The sequence below is a fragment of the Macaca nemestrina genome, chromosome 9 (genome assembly GCF_043159975.1).
Source record: "Macaca nemestrina isolate mMacNem1 chromosome 9, mMacNem.hap1, whole genome shotgun sequence".
Lineage (NCBI taxonomy): Eukaryota > Metazoa > Chordata > Mammalia > Primates > Cercopithecidae > Macaca > Macaca nemestrina.
In genome coordinates this window covers 33,812,463-33,825,884 of record NC_092133.1, presented here as the reverse complement: position 1 = coordinate 33,825,884, position 13,422 = coordinate 33,812,463, and the positions used below count along the sequence as shown (strand labels likewise).

General features: G+C 43.6%; 1 protein-coding gene across 1 annotated transcript in view; it reads right to left on the bottom strand.

Annotated features, from left to right (window-relative positions):
• Positions 1-13,422, bottom strand: part of DNMB (dynamin binding protein) — a 122,518-nt gene that overhangs the window by 66,055 nt on the left and 43,041 nt on the right. The window contains exon 4 of the mRNA XM_011735677.2: positions 2,179-4,170. Coding sequence (XP_011733979.2) covers positions 2,179-4,170 — 1,992 coding nt within the window. The remainder of the gene's footprint in view (positions 1-2,178; positions 4,171-13,422) is intronic.

The following is a 13,422-nucleotide window of genomic DNA, read 5'->3' as shown; positions in this document are numbered from 1 at the left end:
CGTACTCTTCCTATTTATAAATTTTTTCTCCTGTGAGTCTGGTGAATATGAATGAAGTCTCCAGAGGCTGATCACTCCCAAATTAAGGGAAAGAATTTGAATATTTCAATGTTCCAGGTAGGAAGTGGTGAACTATACTTGTTAGAAACATAAGCTTAAATCCCAACTCCCTTGGCAAGTCAATCTCTTTTCAAATTTTAATTTAATTTTTTTCTTTTTTTTTTTAGAGACAGGGTCTCTCAGTTGCCCAGGCTGCTCTCGAACTCCTGGGCTCTAGCGATCCTCCTACCTCAGCCTCCCAGGGATTACAGGCTTGAGTCTACTCAATATCTATGTCTTAGTTTCCTCATCTATACAGTAGCCATATGAATTATCACTGTACCTTTAGGGTGGCTGTGAATACTCTTCCTGTAAGCAAATTCTAACACATGCTTACTAATATGGTAATAAATGTTAGCTATTACTATTATTAAACTCTACTCCCTTGGCCAGGTGTGGGTATCCCAGCACTTTGGGAGGCCAAGGTGGGTGGATCATTCGAGGTCAGGAGTTCGAGACCAGCCTGGGCAATGTGGTGAAACCCCATCTCTGCTAAGAAATACAAAAATTAACCAGGCGTGGTGGCATGCACCTGTAATCCCAGCTACTCGGGAGGCTGAGGCATGAGAATCACTTGAACCCGGGAGGCACAGGTTGCAGTGAGCCAAGATCTCACCACTATACTCCAGCCTGGGTGACAGAGTAAGACTCTGTCTCAAAAAAAAAAAAAAAAAAAGGAAAAAAAGAAATATACTCTCTGGACAACAAAGATACAACATGGAGTTTTCTCATGAGTCTTAACCTGGAAGTCTTTAGCGCTTAGTAGAGCCTGATTAAAGAAAGTTGTACTTAGGGACTTCCCATCTGCACCACTGTTATGGATGCCATAGCAGAATAAGAGACATAAATGTCCTGGAGGTATATGTGTTTCTGAGGTATGAGATTCTTTGATTCTGTTTTTTTTTTTTTTTTTTTTTTTTTGTGGGGGGAGACAGGGTCTCACTCCGTTGCCCAAGCTGGAGTGCAGTGGCGTGATCATTGCTCACAGCAACCTCTGCCTCCCAGGTTCAAGCATTCCTCCCACCTCAGTCTCCCGAGTAGCTGGGACTACTGGCATATACCACCATGCTTGGCTAATTATTTTTGTATTTTTTTGTAGAAGCAGGGTTTGGCCCTGTTGCCTAGGCTAGTCTCAAACTCCTGGGCTCAAGCGATCCACCCACCGCAGCCTTCCAAAGTGCTGGGATCACAGGTGTGAGCCAACGCACCCGGCAAGGTTTGAGATTCTTTATCTGAGCAGCAAATGTCAGGAGGCTACAGCAGTCATAGGCTCAAAACAGAGTCAAAGGCTCAAGATAGCCTATCTATAGTGATGAAATAAGAAATTAGGTAGTGAGGCTGGGCACGATGGCTCACGTCTGTAATCCCAGCATTTTGGGAGGCCGAGGCGGGCAGATCACTTGAGGTCAGGAGTTCGAGACCAGCCTAACCAACATGGAGAAATCCCATCTCTACTAAAAATACAAAATTAGCCAGGCATGGTGGTGCATGCCTGTAATCCCAGCTACTCAGGAGGCTAAGGTAGGAGAATCGCTTGAACCTGGGAGGCGGAGGTTGTGGTGAGCTAAGAGCTTGCCATTGCACTCCAGCCTGGGCAACAAGAGCGAAACTCTATCTCAAAAAACAAAAACAACAAAAAAAAAAACAGTCCAGGCAAGGTGGCTCATGCCTATAATCCCAGCACTTTGGGAGGCCAAGGCAGGTGGATCACCCAAGGTCAGGAGTTCAAGACCAGGCTGGCAACATGGAAACCCTGTCTCTACTAAAAATACAAAAATTAGCCAGGTGTGATGATGGCGCATGTCTGTAATCCCAGCTATTTGGGAGGCTGAGGCAGGAGAATCACTTGAGCCCAGGAGGCGGAGGCTGCAGTGAGCCAAGTTCACGCCACTGCACTCCAGCCTAGGCAACAGAGTAAGACTCTGTCTCAAAAAAAAAAAAAAGGAAACTAGGTAATGAAAATGTAAATCATTTTTTGTCCATCGAGGATGGTAACATATCCCTAAAAAGCATGGGTAGGCTGTTTCTGGGACTTGTGGGTGTCAAGAAACAAGTATATATTATTTCCTTGTCACTTACCTCTTAGTTGCTGGAGTTCCATATTCAAACTTTCAATGTTACTTTCACAGAACTTGAGATCCTCGAGGGTCTCTGCCCTTGATGATTCATCCTGCTTCTCCTCCAGCATGAGATTTAGCTCTTCTTGAGCTCTACTGTACATATCCAAGTCCTGCTCCATTTCCTCAATCCTCACCAGCACTAAGGGGCATGGGGAGGTCTGGTCCAGACTCCTTCCCATATGTCCGTGGCCCTCCTTTTCTAAGGTCTCACAGGTAGGATGGTGTCGAGATAGGAGCTTGGGGGATACCGCATTCGTTCTCTGCTGTGCTGAGGGAGGCAGGGGAGCTGGGCGAGAGGGTCGCACCACCAAGGGTGGTGCAGGTTTTAGGTTCTGGTCAACCAGCAAATGGGGAGAAGTGGATACTGGAGTACAGGGTCGAGGTGGCGGTGGCCTTAGGGCCTTTCTCCTTTCTGGCAGCTCCTGCTTGGTGATTAACTTTGAGGAACCTCGAACAATATCCTTCTCAGAGTTAAAGTCTGTGATTGAAAAGTGGCGTAAAATTTTATCTGGCTCTGTGTCGGGCCCTGCCAAGCTCTTCTCAAACTCGATCAGCTGTTGTGTCAGCTTCGAGTCCAGGTCAGTGCTGCCATCTCCCTGTGAATGTGTTGCTGCTTCCATAACAAGCCCCTGGGCTTGCAGACCAGGCTTCATCTCTGATCTCTCTGAGATGGAGTAAACGCTGGACATGTGGTGCTTTTTAGCATAACTAGCTATGTCGTGGAGCTGAGGACTCGACTGGCTGGGTTTGACTACCCCTGAGGCTGAAAGAGAAGAGCCCCTGTAAAGAGGGAGCACTGGCTTCTGAAGCGTTTTTAGCTGGGAATACATTCTTTTGGGAGGTAGGCTGGCGTAGTCTCTATTCCTTGCTTCTAGGGGAAGAAGGTCAGGGTGCTGTTCTGAGTGCGGGTGGCTCCCTCCCGCTGTAGAGTAATACTGGCTTCTCTGCAAGCTGGGATGAAAAGGGACCTGAGGTTGGGAGGAAATACCATTGACTACCTCTGTAGGGTCAGAGGTGGGAGAGTCTGTGGCAAGAGGAATTTCCCACTCCACGCCTGGGCTTCTCCGGGGCCCCGCAGCGGTGCCCTCATCCTGATAAGAGTTTCTGTCTGCTTCATACTCTGAAGTCAGATGACCCAGGGGAGAAGTGGGTGCTTCAGAAATAATGCGGTCAGGCTCCTCAGCCTCATGGTCACTGGTTTCATGTCTTTGTTCCTCCACTCCTAAGGAGTTCTCCAAACAATCCAAAGAAGTTTCCGGGATCCTGGAAAGGCTGCCTTCCTGGGGCAGAGCCATGGTTTCTTCAACCCGTGTGTCAGGATGTAATTTCACAAACCGGTAAGGAAAGATGCCTGTCCTGCCCTTCAGGGATCCTTCCAGCCAGCCATCTTCCAAGGTCGCCAGAATTCGGATTTTATCTCCGACCTCGAAATCCAGCTCATTTGGCTCCAGGGCTTGGAATCTGTAGAGGGCGACCCCGTAGGTCCCTGGCTCTTCCTCATCCTCATCCGGCCCTATCTCTTCCTCTCCTACAGGGGTATCTACTTCACCATTAACAATGCAGTCATCGGGATTTCCAGAACTTACTGACTCATCCACAGTCCTGAGGGGCCCCAACAGCTCTACAAAACCTTCTGGAAAAATGCCTCTTCGGCCCTCTAACTCCCCTTCAAACCAGCCTGGTTCAGGAACTCCAACAATGGTGATCACATCCCCTTCCCTGAAGTCCAGCTCTTCATCCAGCTGTGCAGAAAGCCCCATCAGGGCCCGGGCTTGTCCCATGGAATATTCCGGAATCTGAAACAGGGCACTCTGGGAGTGCCACTGCCGGCTCTGTGAGGAGAGGCAGAGCTCACGGACACATGAAGACGGGAAGAAGCCCCGTGCGCCCCAGCAGCTTCGGCCCTGCAGCCAGCCTGCAGTGGGAACGCCATCGAGAATCACCAGGTCACCTAAAGAAAAGAGGAGCAGAGATGGTGACCTCAGTCATCACTGTAGAACATTATCACGACTAATAGTGCAACGTCTCATTTTAAACAGCTATCAGGCCGGGCGCGGTGGCTCAAGCCTGTAATCCCAGCACTTTGGGAGGCCAAGACGGGCGGATCACGAGGTCAGGAGATCGAGACCATTCTGGCTAACACGGTGAAACCCCGTCTCTACTAAAAAATACAAAAAACTAGCCAGGCGAGGTGGCGGGTGCCTGTAGTCCCAGCTACTCGGGAGGCTGAGGCAGGAGAATGGCGTAAACCCGGGAGGCGGAGCTTGCAGTGAGCTGAGATCCGGCCACTGCATTCCAGCCTGGACCACAAAGCGAAACTCCGTCTCAAAAAAAAAAAAAAAAAAACAGCTATCAAATTCAAGGAAATATATACCTAGAGTTTTATGAGCATGAACAATTTTGACAATTTATTGAATTGGAACAGCTATATAAACCTGTAGTTTTCAGAGTTATACATGGAACCCTATGGGTGGGTCTCCAAGATCCTAGCAGATAATCTGTGAGGTCAAAACCATTCTCATAATAACACTAAGACTTTATCTACATATTTTACTCTGCTGACTTTTGTAATCGCTGTGAAAAAGCAATGGTGATTAAATTGCTGGCCAGGTAGGTGCAGTGGCTTACACCTGAAATTGCAGCACTTTGGGAGGCCAAGGCAGGAGGATCGCTTGAAACCAGTTCAAAACCAGCCTGGGCAACATGCCAAGACCTTGACTCTACAGAAAATTTAAAAAGTAGCTGTGCATTGTGGCTCCTGCCTGTAGTCCCAGCTATTTGGGAGGCTGAGGTGGGAGCATAGCTTGAACCCAGGAGATCGAGGCTGCAGTGAGCCGTGATTTCACCACTGCACTCCAGTCTGGGTGACACAGCAACACCTGTCTCAAAAATAAAAATAAAATGGCTGGGCGCGATGGCTCACGCCTGTAATCCCCACTTTGGGAGGCCAAGGCAGGCAGATCACTTGAGGTCAGGAGTTCAAGACCAGCCTGGTCAACATGGTGAAACCCCATCTCTACTAAAAATACAAAAATTAGCCGGGAGTGGTGGCATGTGCCTATAGTCCCAGCTATTCGGGAGGCTGAGGCAGAAATTAAACTCAGGAGGCGGAGGTCGCAGTGAGCCGAGATCACGCCACTGCACTCCAGCTTGGGCAACACAGCAAGATTCCATCTCAAAAAAATAAATAAATTTAAAAAAATAATTAAATTAATTAAAAACTGCTGGCAATTCATAAGCAAAGGCAGTAGCAACAAATTACACGAATAGTCACTGTATGGTCATCGTATTCTTCACAACCATGTACTCACAGTTTTTTTAAAAGCCAGTTTCAGTTAAGAGGCAATACAAATTATGCATTGTGTTAAATCTCAACCCTTAAGAACAATTCTTTTGTAATATTCTGTGTGACAATATAGGAATTACACATAAAGCACTTTTACTGGCTGAAGAGAAGCACTTGAGTAACTGAGTTATATGCCTGAACCATCTGTTTATTTTCACATAACACCATTTTATGTGCAAGAATGAATAACAGACAACTATGTTTATTCAGACTTAGATATCTGGCAGACATTTCCTCCAAAATGAAAGTGAGTCTGAAACATCAAGGAAAACAAATTACAGTATTTGTTGCCAATGATAAAATTCCAACTTCCAAGAGAAAAATCAGAATTTTGGAAAACTTGTATCTACTACCACGGGCTTGGCAGCTTTCCCATACTTAAAGATTCTTCTGATGAGATAGTAACAAATACGATTTTTCATATTGTATATCGACATTTGGAATAACTGAGTAGCTAACTAAATCAATACTTCCCAAATGACAAATGCATGCTGGTATAAAATTATTCATGGCTAAAAGATTCACTCCAAAAGCAAGACAGATTAATGAATTTTAGTGTAATATTATGAAAGTTCACCGATGTAGCTTCAGATCCCACACTGCAATTAACTCATAAGAAATTACCACTCGTTGAATTTTGGTGCAGTATCAACGATGAATATTTGCAGTTATTGAAAAGACTATTAAAATACCTTTTCCCATCTCCCATTGCATATGTGTATAAAGCTGGATTTTCTTCACATAATTCCATGAAAACAACATATTGCAACAGATTGAATACAGATGCAAATAGAATCTGGTTTTCTTTTAGTAAGTCAAACATTAAAAAGATTTACAAACATGTAAAGCAATGTCATTCCTCATTAATTTTGTTTGGAAAGCTATACTTATTTTTCATAAAAATATGTTATTTATGTTAATATGTAATGAGTTTTTAATGGACTGATAAACAAGTTTTAAAAATTCCCAGTTGTAATAGCTAGTATGATAAATATCAACAGAAACAGCCCACATAAACAAAAGCTCTTTGGGAAAAATACAATAATTAGCCAGGTGTGGTGGTGCCCACCCGAGACCTTATAGAGATAAGGTCTCGTTATGTTGCCCAGGCTGACCTTGAACTCTTCTGCTCAAGCAATCCTTCTGCCTCAGCCTCCCAAAGTGCTGGAATTACAGGTGTGAGTCACTGCACCTGGCCTCCTTGTATACTCTTAAAAGTTATTGAGACCCCAAAGAGCTTTTTTGTTTTTTGGGGGTTTTTTGTTTTGTTTTTGTTTTTGAGACAGTGTCTTTCTCTGTCACAGTGGCACAGCCATGGCTCACTGCCAGCCTTGACTTCCCAGGTTCAAGTGATTCCCACCTCAGCCTTCCAAGTATCTTGAACTATCCCTGTCCTGAAAATATATTATAATGAGATCTTAAAAGAAGGTACCAATAATCACCATTTTTGTTTTTGAAAATAACCAGTTTCCAGGTTATCCTCACAAAATATAAGCTGAACAGTTAGCATCTGTCTTATTGTGGAAGATGCTGAGATAAAGAAAGGATAAGAGCACAGTATATGTTTCTGGAAAAATGAAATTAAAATTCAGTTCCATATGATTTATGATTTAATTTTGAAAAATTACTCTAATTTTATAATCAATTGTTTTACAACAAACTCTTAATTATCTGATTATAAGCTATTCATTTGTAGATTATCCATTTTAATCTTACAGTTAGGATTAAAGTTAATCTTACCTATACTTTTATACTTAAAATATCCTTCTCACTCAGTACCCAAGTCAGACGTGCTCAAGGAATGCACCTGGCCTAGGTAAAACAAGATCTGGGTAGCAAAGCACCTGGCAAAATCCTAGGAGTCATTTTATAGTCAAGCACATTGGAAAACCGGGTTATCTTTTATGCTCTTGATTTTTATACGCTCTTGATTAAAAAAAAAAATAGACCAGGTGTGGTGGCTCACACCTGTAATTCCAGCACTTCGGGAGGCCGAGGTGGGTGGATCACCTCAGGTCAGAAGTTCAAGACTAGCCTGGCCAACATGGTGAAACACTGTCTCTACTAAAAATACAAAATTAGCTGGGCGTGGGGGTACATGCCTATAACCCCAGCTACTTGAGAGGCTGAGGCAGAAAAATGGCTTGAACCTGGGAGGCAGAGGTTGCAGTGAGCTGAGGCAGAACCACTGCACTCCAGCCTGTGTGACATGAGCGAAACTCCATCTCTACAACAACAACAAAAAACTTAAGTCTACTCAGGCAAGGTGGCTATTGCCTGTAGTCTCAGCTACTCGTGAGGCTGAGGTGGGAAGACTGCTTGAGCCCAAGAGTTCAAGGCTACAGTGAACTATGATTGGACCACCGCACTCCAGTCTGGGTGACAAAGAGAGACCCTGTCTCTCAAAAATAAAATAAAATAAAATAAATAAGAAAAAAAAAAAAAAAAACCCTAAGTCTACCTTATCTTCCCAAGTGGGTTACAGGTTTCTTAATGATAGGTACCACCTTCTCTTTGGTATCTCAAGAGTCTGGTATGATGCCTTTTGCATAGGAAGCCCTTGATGTTCATTTGCTAATGATGATTACTCTTCAACTCCAACTCCCAAATAAATTCATTACATTCTGCTTTCCAAACTGACTTTTGCTGCTAATTTCCTTTTTTCTTCTAATTCCTTCTTTCAAAATATTTCTTCCTTCTTTTTTCTTTTTTTTTTTCGTGGAGACAGGGTCTCACCCTATCACCAAGGCTGAGTGCAGTGGTGCAATCACGGCTTACTGCAGCCTTGACCACCCAGGCTCAACCTATTGTCCCACCTCAGCCTCCTAAGTAGCTGAGACTACAGACATGTGCCACCATACCTAATTTTTATTTTGACAGGGTCTCACTATGTTGCCCAGGCTGGTCTCGAACTCCTGAACTCAAGTGATCCACCCGCCTCAGTCTCCCACAGTGCTAGGATTTCAGGTGTGAGCCACTGTGCCCGGCCTCTTCCTTCTACTAATTGCTCTATGCTACGACCCTGGTCCAATTCCCACCATCTCACCCTTTTAAATCTTGTCTCCAGTCATTATTTCTTCAAGTCTACCAAATGATTCACGACAAATCAAGATTATAAATATACCAGTTTTATCATCTCCCTCCCCAGGCCAAATTTTTACCATGAAGCACAAGGAGCCTACTGCTAATGGCTTCTTCCCCAATAATCCTATTCTTATTACCCAAAATATACAAAATATAAATTTGCTCTGAACACTCTCTGTAGAGATTTACTCAGCTACCAAAAGACTTATGCTTTCACCCCAAAGCAAACGTACATTCATGATTATCCAGTCATAACCTTCCCCTTCTCCAACTATCCAATATTATCTCACCTATGATACGAGACACTATTCCACACAAGGGGGCTTTCATTGTTACGAAGCCACATCATTATTAACCCCAAAGCCTTACTCATGTTACACTGTCTCTCCATCTGAAACCTTGGCTTGCTTCTCTAAAAAACCTTAGCAGCTCACATTCATCTTGGCTGTCTATAGCCTAGAAAAGAAATTATTGTCTACATCATGAATTCTGATACTTGTATTTTCATATACTATACAGCACCTAACATAAGATTTTAGACTGAGAGAGAGGTGCCCAACATATTTTCACAAATTTGATATTATTTTGTTTCAATGTTCCCAAAAAATAGGGTCTTGATCCTGTATTTCTACATTCCTTTAACTTATGATTCCCTATCCCTTGGTCAGAAGTTGGGGTCCTAAAAAATCACAAGGCTGGGCGCGGTGGCTCACACCTGTAATCCCAACACTTTCGGATGCCGAGGCAGGGGGATCACAAGGTCACGAGATCGAGACCATCCTGGCTAACACGGTGAAACCCAGTCTCTACTAAAATTACGAAACATTAGCCAGGCGTCCTGGCAGGCACCTGTAGTCCCAGCTACTGGGGAGGTTGAGACAGGAGAATGGTGTGAACCCGGGAGGCGGAGCTTGCAGTAAGCCGAGATCACGCCACTGCACTCCTGCCTGGGCCACAGAGCGAGAAGAGAAGACGTCTCAAAAAAAAAAAAAAAAAATCCCGCAAGTAATTTTCCCCGCTCTGGCCCCTGGGCCCCAGGGACCAGAGGGAATGACTGGTGATTGACTGCTGTTCAGACACAATGGGCCTCTTCGTGAAGGGGAAGAATAAAAGCGTGCCATAACTCCCACTCTGCTGGCTTTGAAATGAACTGGCTTTCTTAAAGCTGTAGAATTATGATATTTTCCTGGTTTTGCCAGACCCCATGAACCCATATAATAAGGCTTGTTTTCCTGTCTATTTTCAGCAAGGTAACTGTTTTGATAAGCTTTATTACCTGATGGACTGCTATTTTATTGGTTATTTCTACATAGTAAAGGTGAATCTTCAAAAACATACACAATTTAGAACCTGGAAAGTACTTTAGAAATTATTTTGTTCAATGCCCTTTTTATTTTAAAATTCATTTTATTATTTTTTAAGGCAGGGTCTCAGTCTGTTACCCAGGCTGGAAGGCAGTGGCTCAATCACTGCACATTGTAGCCTCAACTTCCCAGGCTCAAGCAATCCTCCTGCCTCAGCCTCCTGAGTAGCTGGGACTACAGGCATCTGCCACTGTGCCCAGCTAATTTTTTTTTTTTTTTTTTTTAATTGTGGAGATGGCCTTTTGTTGTCCAAGCTGGCCTCAAACTCCTGGGCTCAAGTGATCCTCCCACCTAGGCCTCCTAAACTGCTGAGATTAAAGGTGTGAGTCACCATATTCTGCCTCAATGCCGCTATTCTATAGCCCTGTTACTGATGCATAAGTCTCTGTTTTTCATCAGAAAGAGTCATACAAGCTATTCCCCTGGGATCCTAGGTGATTCCTTAGGAACAGATCACTTTTTCCATTAGATCAGTGTCTCCAAAATAACTAGTGGTCATTCCCAGACTTCTGAAATACCAATATGAGGAACTCCTGGAACAGCAAGACCAGATTTTGAGAAAAGAAAAATAGGAAGTGTGGTGACCCTTAGGGTCAGCCTGAGCCTTCAACTCATGCACAATTAATCCCAGCCACACTGCTTGTTGCTTCTGGTTGGATTTTTTTATTTGGACAGGAAATGCATTAGGAATAAAATGATAAGAAGGAATGCAGGTCTTCTTAGAATCGGATATGAGCAGTCTGACTGCAGTCCTAGGTTCCTCACGAACTCCTTTTGGGACTCTCTCTAAATGCCAGGGGAACCGCGTGCTTTACGCAGCCTGACCACATACAGTATTTTACTCAGGTTTCCATACGAGCCATGTCAGAACTTCCTTCCTGAGAGCTCACATTCATGGCATCACAAATTTACAACACATGTGCTTTGACTGATAAATACCACTGGTCAATTTATTTTCTATTGGCCTTTTGTTTGAGGGGGCAGGTGATCTAGAAACATGAGGTTATGGCCAAGGGATGAGCATTCTGTGTTACGTGAGGCAATTATTAGTGATATTCTATCACTTGTCATAATATGCACTAACTTTTTTCTCTCCTCTTTTTCTGTCTTTTCCTTGTCCTAGTCTCTTTTTTTTTTTTTTTTTTTTTTTTTTGAGACAGAGTCTTGCTCTGTCGCCCAGGCTGGAGTGCAGTGGTGCGATCTCAGCTTGCTGCAACTTCTGCTTCCTGGGTTTGAGTGATTCTCCTGCCTCAGCCTCCTGAGTAGCTGGGATTACAGGTGCCTGCCACCGCGGTGGTGGAGATGGGGTTTCACCATCTTGGCCAGGCTGATCTCAAACTCCTGACCTCGTGATCCACCCACCTCAGCCTCCCAAAGTGCTGGGATTACAGGCGTGAGCCACTGCGCCCATCCTCCTTGTACTAATCTCTTAACTGCTTTTGTTCTTTGCTCCCCTCTGCCCCCCACCTTTGTTTTCTCCTGTTTTTTTTTTTTAGGGTAGTCAGGGGCACTGGCCACCTGTTTTAATTCTTCTTCTAAGAGACAGACTTGTTTCTCAGTTTAAATATAACTCGAGGTCAGGCGTGGTGGCTCATGCCTGTAATCCCAGCACTTTGGGAGGTCGAGGCAGGCAGATCGCTTGAAGTCAGGAGTTCGAGACCAGCTTGGCCAAAATGGTGAAACCCAGTCTCTACTAAAAATACAAAAATTAGTTGGGGGTGGTGGCACATGCCTGTAATCCCAGCTACTCGGGAGGCTAAGGCATGAATATCACTTGAACCAAGGAGGTAGAAGTGGCAGTGAGCAGAAATTGCACCACTGCGCTCCTGCCTGGGCGACAGAGTGAGACTCTGTCTCAAGAAAAGAAAAAAAAAAAAAAAAAAAAAAAAAATATATATATATATATATATAAAAACTCAAAACACTAGCAATAGTCCAAAACAATTACATAGCTTCAGGAAAAGGAAGAAGGGTGACACCTGCTGGAACAAAGATTAGTGGTTCTGATTTCACATAGAATCTCTCTGGGAAAAGACACACAAAACTTCACAGAATTATCCCAGAAACAAGATACCCAAAGCACATCAACGAAGCCCAGGTGCCCAGGTTAAGACTAATAAGAAAGCTAGCATTTACTGAGTGCTTACCTACTGCCATATGCTTTCCATGTACAACCTCATCTAATCCTCACAATCACCCTGATGTAGGTATTATATTATTATCCTCATTTTGTAGATAAGAAAACTGAGGCTGACAGACTTAAGTAACTAGTCCAAGGTCACAGCTATTAAGTGGTGGACTTGGATTTAAACTTAGGCCTGTCAGAATTCTTATCCCCTAAGCTATACTGCCTGCTCTAAATACATATAGATATCTATAAATTACATACATATTTTTTCTCTTATTAATCCTAATGATACTTCTTAAAGGTAAGTAAACAACAACGAACTAAAAAGGCATGTGGTAAAACACAACAGATCTCAAACATTATCCCACATACTTTTTCTTTTTGAGAAGGAGTATCACTCTTGTTGCCCAGGCTGGACTGCACTGGCGCAATCTTGGCTCTCTGCAACCTCCACCTCCCGCGTTCAAGAAATTCTTCTGCCTCAGCCTCCCAAGAAGCTGGGATTACAGGTATGCAACATCTTACCCAGCTAATTTTGTATTATTAGTAGAGATGAGGGTTCTATAATGTTGGCCAAGCTGGTCTCGAACTCCTGACCTCAGGTGATCCACCCGCCTAGGCCTCCCAAAGTGCTGGGATTACAGGCATGAGCTACCATGCCTGGCTCCACATACTCTTAAGGGTTTCCAAATCCCCTCCTGACATATTCCATCATCAACATTTCATTTACAGACACACTGATCTAATGGAAAAAGTGATTTTCAGTCTAGGAAGTTGAAGCGCCATCCCAAACACTAGACTTGAAAAACAGGAAGCCTAGATGCAAGTCTGATAAACTGTACCTGGCATAAAACAATACTTTCATTTTTTAGTGATTTTGTTTCCCACCAGTAAAATTAATACCTGTTGATGTGACTTGTCATGTATAGAAAAGAGAAATTAAAATAATTTGTGTCACAAGCTAAGTTTCCCAGAAAAAGACAAATTGCATAGGTATAACTAACTTCTCCATCCTCAAAGGTTTGTGTTTCCAAATTAAAAGACGGAGCTAAAAAAGACGTGAAAGGCATAGAAGGAAAGCTGACCGGTCAGTGTGTTTACTGGCAGTAGATTATCACAGAGAGGAGAACAAGATAAAATCATGGATAATTAGTACATCTGGTGCTAGTCTCTCTTTCCCAATGTATCCCCCTGCCCTGCATCCTCTTTCTTTGGATTTCACTTACATCTTTAAGCTTAATAGGCTTAATTGGTTAAAAGGTAGTCAAGATAAAATCTACA